The 12,246-nt window shown below is 39.9% G+C and overlaps 1 protein-coding gene across 1 annotated transcript in view; it reads right to left on the reverse strand.

Annotated features, from left to right (window-relative positions):
- LOC136874581 (pickpocket protein 28) overlaps positions 1 to 12,246 on the reverse strand; it is a 94,655-nt gene that overhangs the window by 34,790 nt on the left and 47,619 nt on the right. Inside the window, exon 6 of the mRNA XM_068227861.1 lies at positions 3,977 to 4,184. Coding sequence (XP_068083962.1) covers positions 3,977 to 4,184 — 208 coding nt within the window. The remainder of the gene's footprint in view (positions 1 to 3,976; positions 4,185 to 12,246) is intronic.

The raw sequence follows: 12,246 nt of genomic DNA on the forward strand, positions 1-12,246 counted from the left end.
AAACACATTTTCATGAAATAATCATCGTACTTAAGCTTGGTTCTTACAAGGTTTTAGCACAATTAATATTAACATTATTATTATGTAATGATCAGAGTCCAGCCTCCGAGGCTCAGGTGACAGCGCGTCGGCCTCTCATCGCTGGATTCCGTGGTTCAAATCGCGGTCATTCAATGTGAAATTTGTGCTGGACAAAGCGGAGGTGGGACAGGTTCTTCTCCGGGTACTCCGATTGGACCTATCATCTTTCATTCCAGTAACACTCTCCACTATCATTTCATTTCATCTGCCATTCATTAGTCATTGCCCTAGAGGAGTGTGACAAGCTGCAGCAGTCGGCACAATTCCCACCCTCGCCGCAAGATGGGGCTTCATTCATTCCATCCCTGACCTGGTCACTGACTGTAAACAGGTTGTACGTTTTCAATGATCAGAGTCAGAGTCCAGATTTTTAGGAGCTGATAGGTTAGAATGCAAATTTAGCTTGTAACAAGTATACACTACCCTGTACAGCAATTATGTTATGAGATTTGCATGGGCATTAGACGTACGGCGGATAGAACTCCTACATTTTATGTTACCCTTGCTACATTATGGAAGGAAGGGTTGCACGACATTTCCAACAAATCAAGACAGTTTATATTCTAACCCATTACTAGAGCCCTTCACGGATGCGAATATCCGCTGATTTAGTTAGTGTCTTGGTGGATGCAAACTGTATGGCAGTGCGCATAGTTATGCTGAATAATTACGTTTATTGAGATTAACCCGGCTATACTTTTAATTTTGCTTGTATTTAGGCGACCCTTGATATTGGTATTGGAGAATGGTGATATAATACGTAGCCTTGAGACCATAAAGCCGTAAATCTGACCTAAGTTTAACTGGCTTGTGCCCGTAATTCAAGGAAGGAAGGAACACAAGTCAATACGACCGTTGTTATCGCAAGAGAAATCCCTCATGAACCAGTGACGTTAGAGGTTGTTTCCAGGTAACAGGCCTGTTGTATTACGTTAACAAATGTATCCGTTTCCTCGTTAGTGTAATGTGCTGTAGTTAAATATCCAAAATATTCGCGGATAACCATGCGCGGATGTGGATGCGGGTGCGGATATGGGAAGTATTTTGTATATCCGCGCAGCGCTCTTCCCTTTACTGCCTAAAATTCCGATGTCTAGTAATGATAACTTCCCTTTCGAATTTTGGATAATTTTTGCGCGAGATGTAAAAGAATAATGGAAACACCATATAGGAAATTTTACATTGTTGCTATGTACCACATATGAGGATTTCATTCTTATTTCAATACAGGTTGGAGAATAATACTTCTTACTTTATTATGAGTTACAAGCTTTTTTACAATTAAATGGGAATAAAATTCCTATATTTAATAACAAATTACTTCAAGGGGCAATTCCAGGAACCGGTTTACTGTTTTTACTTGTCTGGTTTGAACTGAAGGTTATCATAAATAACATTAAGGTATTTTTAGTTACATCTGTCATCTCTTGCAGGTGTTTAAATTTAACTTCTCTGTTTGGTACCTCAGATCCATACAAGTCCTTAGGAACTATTGAAACATTCAAGGGCTGTCTTCTTCGTCTTCTTCTTCTTCTTCTTCTTCTTCTCTGTGCCAATACAACAGAGTTCTAAATAAAATAGTTCCATCTGAAAGATATTTCAGAGCTCGAATACTTGTCACAACGTGATTCTTAGATTTGGTTCCAGGTGTGAGACTGAATGTTTGTGTGCGCTTCTTAAAAACTCAAAAAGAATGAGCAATCTATAATTTCGACTTTGTATGGGTTGTTCTCATTCGAGCAACATAATCCAATTTTCGGAAACCTCCTCTGTCTAGGTTAGCATTTGAGAGATATTCTGTCATCAATAAAATTCAAAACTACACATAGGATTATTCATAGAATTACCGCTCACACTATTTTTCCTCACATAGGAGGTTGTCTATCATCAACGACCATGTGTTTTATGGACGCTTTATTTCCATGTTAGAACTAGTTTTTTTTTTGCTACTTGTTTTACGTCGCACCGACACAGATAGGTCTTATGGCGACGATGGGACAGGGAAGGGCTAGGAGTGGGAAGGAAGCGGCCGTGGCCTCAATTAAGGTACATCCCCAGCATTTGCCTGGTGTGAAAATGGGAAACCACGGAAAACCATCTTCAGGGCTGCCGACAGTGGGGTTCGAACCTACTATCTCCCGAATACTGGATACTGGCCGCACTTAAGCGACTGCAGCTATCGAGCTCGGTAGACCTAGATTTCAACTACTCTACATAGTACAGTAATTATTGGAAAACACAAAGGAGCAGAATGCTTTGACAACAGAGAGGAAGCAATCCAGTCTGTAGGGAAACTCCATGAAATAACAGCCAAGCAGGACTTGAAATTTCTTATGGAAAGGACTACGTAGATCAGGTTTCAATAGTCAACCATTAATCGTGAAAATATGGAAATATCGCTCAAGTAGACAAATTTAAGTATCTAAGATAAATTATTGAATAAGTAGGGTTAAATCAGCAAACTAACAGTAAAAGAACTGGAAAACTTCAAGGATCATGCAAATTTACTTGGAAAAGTTACAATAAATGAACTACGAGTTCATTAACCCGCGAGTGATCGCTATATGAGGCTTTCTCTCACATTATTTTTTATTGTGATATTACTTCACAGTGATGAAAGGAAGGTGACTGTTACCTCTTCCAGCTGAGTTTATAACTGTCGTGAGTAGAGCGATTCACATTTGAAACATAAGCACCCCTCCCCTAGTCAGAACAAAGGGTCCTATATACCCGTGCGCGCTGCGTGACAGTTTCTCTCATCGCGCGACTAATGACGTTGGTGTTATTTTGAAGTGGAGCGGGAAACTTCCTCCTGTTGTACGCGTTAGTATTTGTATTATGAGCACTTCTTGTTTTTGAAAATGTTATTGTGTTCAGAATCCTTGCTTTTTACGTAAATATTACTAGATATAATGCATGTGTGAGATTTTATTATTTACAACTTCAGGACGGAAGTTAGTTTTATGTACATTGCATATGTTATTTTAAGTAGGAATTTGTATCTTTAATAAACAGCTAATTATTTCATTTTTCTTTAAAGTATATACGGTAGAACTTACGTTTTATTTCAGTAGTAAATTTCAACCTTACGCCCCACAGAACTGTGAAAAATATTGTATTTATTTTAATGTGAGAGAAAGTTGCACGCGACCACTCATGTTACATTTCGGCTAGCGACCACTAGCGGATTAAAACAGGCAGAATTGCGACATTAAAACACAGTAGTTGAAACAAAAAGGACTTTATATGCATCTGAAGCCATTATAACTGCGGTAACTTTCGATTAAAGATGATCGAAAAACAGGAAAGGAAAATCCTCACAAAAGTTTTGGGAATAAAGTGCAAAAATGGAACGTGGATGAAAAGTACATCGTATGAAATATGTCAAAATACAGAAAATATCGAATACCATAAGGAAACGGCGATTACAATTTTGTGGTCACTTATATAGAATGGATCATAACACGATCATAAAGAAAATTTTAAACTTTGCCTTATCAATAAAACATCACACTAATTAGCTATAAAGAGATCAGTGAGTACCTAAATGAAATTCTCATTAATGAATAAACCACTAAAGTAGAATATAATTAATAAATTTACAAACACAAAATTTCTGTAAAGCCCACCCTACTAAATACAGGATGAACTGAACAACGTAAAAAGGAACAGAACGAGAAGATGAAGAGATACTGTGATGAAAAGAAGGAATAACACAAAAGTGCTAATAAGTACAAACTCACTACTTAGTTGGGCATGATAAATCCAAATAGGAAAAAAAGGAGCAGAATGTGCCAGCTTGCCACATGAAATACTCAAAATGTCCTCCGTTATTGATTCATGCATGAACCGGCAATAGCAATCAGTACTTTTACATTTTCAGTAAGAAACTTACTTTGAATCCCTCCATAGGTATCTGACAATACGAGTCCACTTCATGATCCAGGGCTTCCATACTGATCATGAGACCAGCAGACTTGCCGTCGGCTAAAGTTCGCCGTGGGTATGTGTCATTGAAATCCTCCTCGAAGAAGTAACCTCTCTCCAAACTCCAGTCCTTGGTCTTCTGTGATTTTCCAATAGTCGAATAATTCTTTTGAACCCTAGAAAATGTCACTATGTTAGCAAAGATATCATATTTATATTCAAGCCTTCTGTTATACTATAGAGCAAACCTCAGCAACATGCTGGGTATGAGAGGATATACTACTGTGCGTTGAGTGATGTTTGAGAACACATAATAAATTGGCAACATCGCCCAGCTCCTACACGTTGCGTGGGAAAGCAGGCACGTATCGTCGCTGCGGTGCCAAAACCGCGATTCTGTATCCAACGTTTCCCTTATAACTGGTCACGACTCCCAGCAATATACCGATATGCAGTCCATAAGATCATTAATATCATTATTATTAACAAATACCTCGCAATTGGAAAATATCCCTGTGGCAATCATCGCTTACAGTAGTGTAGTAACAAGTTAAAACATAACTAACCAACAAAAAACAAGAGTACAACAAGAACGTCTATGGAAATAAAATATTACAAGAAATAATACTACCTTAACATTCCAAATCCAGCATCATATACAAATTCACGACAAGGTAAGCACTTCCAGTGCTTAATACTACGGCTTGCAATACTATAGGTTGAGCTTTTCTTTGTGTTCATTTCCCTACGGTAAAGTGTAAAAGAAAAACTGAAACTTAAATGCATGATACTCTAGGAGTGCGTAAATATGTCATGTAATCGTACATTCCTACAGTAATCTATAGTAAGGTTCATTTTCCTTTACATACGCGCATAGGAAAATGAACTAAACGAAAATTATGTACATGATGTAGGCTTTTTGGCTTATGTCGTGTCAAGAAAATAAGGTAAATTCTTTATTTTTCGCAGAGGACTTCGAGAATAAAATCTCGTCTGTTCACGAAGAAGACTTCCGCAATAATGAAAGTTCAAAACTTGAAAAGTTTGGCACCGTCACTAAAACAGCTCACAGACCAGGTAAAACCAAGTGCAGATTGTCTCCACTTTGACATCCTGGGATGTACGAAATTCCCAGTACTTGGGGCAAGATATTCATTCGCCAAACATGTCCGTCTATTGGTACCCGTATCAACCAACACGAGCAAAATATTCGTCTCAACCAGCCAGAAAAATCAGCAATACCTGAGCACGCCCTGTCGTCGTGTCATGATGTCGAATTCCAAGATTTGCGAGCTCTTACCCACACTAGACAGTACAGGTCCAGGATTATACGGCTGTGGAAATGCGTAGAAACCGTAACAATATCAACAGGGACACTGGCTATCAATTAAGTAATACGTTGTTGCCAGCCATTAAGGATTTACGTAGGCAGTTGTCTACCCTGTCTTTTCACTATCGTTATTTCGTTTCGGTGTTTTCCAGATTCGTGCGTTCCTCATCACCAGATGTTTCATTCCAGGCTTTCATCAGTGTCATACTTTCGTAATGTGTGTATACTTGTTGTGCCCTCGCCTCTCATTCATTCCCCATCCCAGACCGATTCTAATGGTGCCCTCAGCTTCCGCTTCGAATGCTAGCGCTGTACAGCGAACCGTGAGCCATCTGGTGACGAATTAACGTACCACTTACACTTCTATTATTAACGTCAAAATTCAAACTGTCGTCAGTGGAGTAGTCTTCCACGTCAACTATAGAGATTTCCTTCTGAAGACGTGGTGCAAAGTTCTCTGCGAAACATAAAGAAATTCACCTTAATTTCTTGGCACGATATAAGCCGGAAAAGGATGTAATCGTCTATATTACGGACCGTGAATGCATCAATGGTAACATTAAACGAAAATTGTTCTGATGTACTGCATATCAATATGTGGCTGGGAGGCCTGAACAGTCCTGAGGGAAATAATGGATAGGGTGAACATTGTCACGTTGACGGTTTTGACACTGCAGCGATGATAAATGGTGTGTGTATGTGTGTGTGTGTGTGTGAGCGAGTGATCACTCTCTTAGACTGTTCTCCACACGGACAAGACTTTAGTTCCATGAATTGCGGCATGGCCAGTTTATGGTTGATAACACAGTGTTCTGAATCGAATGCCCTGTCAAAATGTTTTCCAGCAAATAATGGTATGGTTTGTTTATTAAGATTAAATGCTTTCTTTCAATTCCTTGCCCGTACATTTCCACCTACATCAACAGCTAACTCCCCCCCCCCACGCACACACAGAGCGGTAGGTGTAGCTCTCCCCCATTGGTTGTACCGGGAAAAGCAGCTACAGAATTGGTGAGGCAAACATTTCCTGGGAGTCTCCCGACTTTAAAAGCAGTTGATGTTGTTGTTTGGGACATCAGTCCATAGACTGATAGGATTCAGAGATATTCTCATGGAACTGGAGTGTGTATCGTAGAGATATGGTAGGAACGGTAGGAGGGGGAGTATTCATTCTGGTGAAAGAAGAATTTGTAAGCTACGAAAAAGTTAAGGATGAAAAACATGAAATTCTGGGTGTAAGGCTCTTCTCTAAAGATAATAGGCAACTTGATGTCTTTGGAGTGTACAGACCGGGAAAGGATAGCGCTGACGCTGATTCAGAATTATTTGATAAGATAATCAGCTATGTTGGAAATGATATGGAAAGGAATGTGATAGTAGCAGGTGATCTCAATTTCCCAAATGTCAATTGGGAAGGTAATGCGAACGACAGGAAGCATGACAAACAAATGGCAAATAAGTTAATATGGGAAGGGCACCTGATTCAGAAAGTGATGGGACTAACTAGAGGGAAGACTATTTTGGATATGGTGCTGATAAAACCAGATGTGCTCTATAGAGAAACAGAAGTAATAGATGGTATTAGTGATCACGAAGCTGTTTATGCCGTAGTTAAAAATAAATGTGAAAGAAAGGAAGGTATAAAAATTAGGACTGTTAGGCAGTAACATATGGCTGATAAAACAGGCATGAGGGAGTTTTTAAAAAGTAACTATGATCGCTGGAGAATGGTATATAAAAATGTGAACAGACTCTGGGATGGGTTTAAAGCAATTGTTGAGGAATGTGAAAATAGGTTTGTTCCTTTAAAGGTGGTAAGGAATGGTAAGGATCCACTATGTGATAACAGAGAAGTAAAGAGACTAAGAAGGAGGTGCAGACTGGAAAGAAATAGAGTTAGAAATGGTTATGGAAGTAAGGAGAAATTGAAGGAACTTACTAGTAAATTGAATCTAGCAAAGAAGTCAGCTAAGGATAACATGATGGCAAGCATAATTGGTGGTCATACAAATTTTGGTGAAAATGGAAAAGTATGTATAGGTATTTTAAGGCCGAAACAGGTTCAAAAAAGGACATTCCAGGAATCATTAATGAACAAGGGGAGTGTGTATTCGAGGATCTTGAAAAGGCAGAAGTATTCAGTCAGCACTATGTAAAGATTTTTGGTTACAAGGATAATGTCCAGATAGGGGATTTGAGTAACACTAAAGAAGTATTCAAATTTACCTATGTTAACAATGACATTTACAGTAAGATACAAAAGTTGAAAACTAGAAATCAGCTGGAATTGATAAGATTTCTGGGGATATACTACAGGCAATGGGTTGGGATATAGTACCATATCTGAAATACTTATTTGATTATTGTTTGGTTGAAGGAGCTATACCAAATGAATGGAGAGTTGCTATAGTTGCCCCTGTGTATAAAGGAAAGGGTGATAGATATAAAGCTGAAAATTACAGGCCAGTCAGTTTGACATGCATTGTATGTAAGCTTTGGGAAAGCATTCATTCTGATTATATTAGGCTTGTTTGCGAAATTAATAACTGGTTTGACAGAAGGCAGTTTGGGTTTAGGAAATGTTATTCGACTGAAGCTCAGCTTGTAGGATTTCAGCAAGATATAGCAGATATCCTGGATTCAGGAGGCCAAATGGATTATATTGCGATTGACCTATATAAGGTATTTGATAGGGTAGATCATGGAAGACTACTGGCAAAAATGAGTGCAATTGGACTAGAAAAAAGAGTGACTGAATGGGTGGCTATATTTCTAGAAAATAGAACTCAGGGAATTAGAGTAGGCGAAGCTTTATCTGACCCTGTAATAATTAAGAGGGGAATTCCTCAAGGCAGTATTACTGGACCTTTAGGTTTTCTGATATATATCAATGATATGTGTAAATAAGTGGAATCAGAGATAAGGCTGTTTGCGGATGATGTTATTCTGTACAGAGTAATAAATAAGTTACAAAATGTTGAGCGGCTGCAGGGTGACCTCGATAGTATAGTGCGACGGACGGTGGACAATGGTATGATGATAAACGGGGTTAAAAGTCAGGTTGTGAGATTCACATAATAGGAAAAGTCCTCTCAGTTTTAATTACTGCGTTGATGGGGTGAAAGTTCCTTTTGGGCATCATTGTAAGTATCTAGGTGTTAATATAAGAAAAGACCTTCATTGGGGTGATCACATGAATATGATTGTTAATAAAGGGTACAGATCTCTGCACATGGTTATGAGGGTATTTAGGGGTTGTAGTAAGGATGTAAAGGAGAGGGCATATAAGTGTCTGGTAAGACCCCAACTAGAGTATGCTTCCGTTGTATGGGACCCTCACCAGGATTACTTGATTCAAGAACTGGAAAAAAATCCAAAGAAAAGCAGCTCGTTTTGTTCTGGGTGATTTCCGACAAAAGAGTAGCGTTACAAAAATGTTGCAAAAGTTGGGCTGGGAAGATTTGGGAGAAAGGAGACGAGCTGCTCGATTAAATGGTATGTTCGGAGCTGTCAGTGGAGAGATGGCGTGGGAGGACATCAGTAGACGAATAAGTTTGAGTGGTGTCTTTAAAGGTAGGAAAGATTGCAATATGAAGATAAAGTTGGAATTCAAGAGGACAAATGGGGGCAAAAATTCATTTATGGGAAGGGGAGTTAGGGATTGGAATAACTTACCGAGGGAAATGTTCAATAATTTTCCAATTTCCTTGCACTCATTTACGAAAAGGCTAGGAGAACAACAGATAGGGAATCTGCCACCTGGGCCTAAATGCAGATCAGTAGTGATTGATTGATTGATTGATTGATTGATTGATTGATTGATTGATCTTTTTTCTTTGCTGTTTGCTTTACGTCGCACCGACACAGATAGGTCTTATGGCGACGATGGTATAGGAAAGGCCTAGAGTGGAAAGGAAACAGCCTGGTGCAAAAATGGGAAACCAGGGCTGCCGACAGTGGGGTTCGAACCCACTATCTTCTGGATTCAAGCTCACAGTTGCGCGCCCCTAACCGCAGGGCCAACTCGCCCGGTCCCTTTCAATCTTCCCACTCCTAACAAGGCCCCTGTTCAGCATAAAAGGTGAGGCTGCCGGGTGAGGTACTGGTCTTCCTCCCCAATTGTATCCAGATAAAATGCCTCACGCTTCAGGATACTGTCCTTGAGACGATAGAGTTGGGATCCTTCGCTGAGTCCGACGGAGAAACCAACCCTGTACTGTAAACGGAATAAGAAAGAATAAGAAACGGATCCTAATGATTTTAGTACTTTTCAACGGTCACCTTATTAATTTATAGAAGTGTTTCTGTGATTACCTAAGCTGCTGATCAATCTTCCTCTATTTTCACCAACTGAATCCTGACTTCGTTGCAAAAATTCCCATCCTCAACAAACTTAATATTTCTTATTTTGGAAAACACGTCACCTGGGCATAAATTACGTCGTGTTTCAAATGTCGTAATATTACGTATGTAGTGCCTCGTATTGCTTTGGTCTACCAAGTTACACTTCAAATATCGACTGATTTAACCTCCGCGATGTTTTTCTCATGAGACATGATCAAATTTATGCATAATAGCCTGCAAACAGGGCCACGTTTTGCGTGAGCTCCGAGTATCAAGAGCAATCCAGCAATGGTAACGAGAGTGCGAGAGAGAAACTTTGCATTTTGTGGGAATTTGGGAGGGGGTATTTAAAAAATATATTTGGACGAAATGTTCAACAATATTGTTACGAATAAAACAATCTCTACCGACCGAATGGCTGCACGGTATGAGTTTCATGGCTGCCAGCTTGCATTCGGGACGTAGTAGATTGGAACCCCACCGTTGGCAGCTCTGAATATATTCTTCCGTGGTTTCCCATCTTCATACCAGGCAAATGTTGGGTCTCCTTAATTAAGACCACGGCTGCTTCCTTCCCATTCCTAGACCTTTCCTACCCCCATCGTCGTCATAAGACCAATCTGTGTCGGTGCGACGTAAAGCAAATTCAAACAAAAAAGAAAGCTTTCAGGCTGCATTCGGGAGATATTGGATTCGAACCCCATCGTCGGCAGCTCTGAAGATTGTTTTCCGTGGCTTCCCACTTTCACACCAGGTATACGCTGGGGCTGTACTTGAAGGGGGGAGGTACTCCTTTCGCATGACAATTCCTGCTCTGTTAATTTTTTATACCGAGCTCGATAGCTGCAGTGGCTTAAGTGCGGCCAGTATCCAGGATTCGGGAGATAGTGTGTTCGAACCCCAATGTCGGCAGCCCTGAAGATGGTTTCCTGTGGTTTCCAATTTTAAGACCAGGAAAATGCTGGGGCTATACCTTAATTAAGACCACGGCCGCATCCTTCCCACGCCTAGCCCTTTCCAGTCCCATCGTCGCCATAAGACCTATCTGTGTCGATGCAACGAAAAGCAACTGCAAAAAAAATAATATATATATATATATATATCTCATAAACTGCATGTTGCAAAGGAATAATACCTAGCAGGATTATTAAACATAGTTCACTCATGTTTACGAACAAAATCATTTTATTATATGTTTGTAGTCATGCTTTATCGTACCACTAAACCTTCGTGCTGTTTTTTGTACGGTTGGACGGCGTTTACGTGATAAGTACCCCAAAATTTAAAATACTTACATTAATGTTCTTTTGAGCTGTTGGTAACATTCTCGGCTACAACATACACCAAAATAATTGATACACATATTCAGGATTTCTTTCATATCCTTACTCTAAATGCATACATGATTTTTTTTTTTTACTTTTGTTGAGTAAAAGGTATTCTCTTAAATGGGAAGTATGTTTGATATACAACATATTATGGTGTGTACTGTTCATATTAGTACAATACACAATCGTGAAAAATATCAATGATATATTTTGAATAGTGTTTGAGTTATCATGTAAACGCTGTGTGAAAATACAGTTTTTGAGAAACGAGCTTCAAAGTTATCTCAGGGTAGAATTTAGATCAAAGAGGCCCTGCTGCATAAACTAGGCCCTCCTTGTAGCTGGTTTTTGCTGCTTCTCTAGTTGAAGCCTTCTTTTGCATTTTCTGTCCTCTTTTGTGGCTTCATATGCACGTCTATTTTCTTATCGTACCTGTTTGTCATCCTCTTCATAAGGTCACCGTCAATTCCTTCCCACTCCTAGCACGTTCCTATACCAACGTCACCATAAGACCTAACTGTGTCGGTGCGATGTAAAGCAAATTCTAACAGCAACAGAAAAGAAAGCTGGAAGGTTGTATTCGGGAGACAGTGGGCTCGAACACCATGTCGGCAGATCTGAAGATGGTTTTCCGTGGTTTTCCGTTTTCATACCAGCAAAATGTCGGGGCTGTTACTTAATTAAGGCCACGGACGCTTCTTCACATTCCTAGCCTTTTCCTATCCCTTCGCCACTATAAAACCTATTCGTGTCAGTGGGACGCAAAGCTGTCCATTTACAAGTCTCTGTCCTCCAGTTAGGTCGTGTACCCGAATGGGGGATAATCCTTATTGAGAGACTTCCTTTCACTTTTGCACCTGCAATCTCAGTCAATTCACACACACACACCTGCACGCTGAGAGCTAGATTTGAACACAGGGCTGCTGATCCCCACAAAGCAGGATGACTGTTCCTTAGTTTGATTCCAAGCAAAGTCCAGTAATTCTCACAGCCAACAAAGTTATTCACGGTGTATCTATACACAGGGAACTACTTAACAATGACAAATAAGCCGTGGTAACAGAACAACAGTAACTCAACAGTGCTAGCCAACATTGAAGTACTCCTCACAACAACGACAATTAACACTGCTCCAATTTTGTTCACGACAGTTGCTTCACACACGGTGTGTAGTCCGCGGCAGTACACATCCAGTACTCCAAGGCAGCACACAGAGATTACTGCGCTTCGTATGAG

Source organism: Anabrus simplex, chromosome 5 (genome assembly GCF_040414725.1).
Source record: "Anabrus simplex isolate iqAnaSimp1 chromosome 5, ASM4041472v1, whole genome shotgun sequence".
Classification (NCBI taxonomy): domain Eukaryota; kingdom Metazoa; phylum Arthropoda; class Insecta; order Orthoptera; family Tettigoniidae; genus Anabrus; species Anabrus simplex.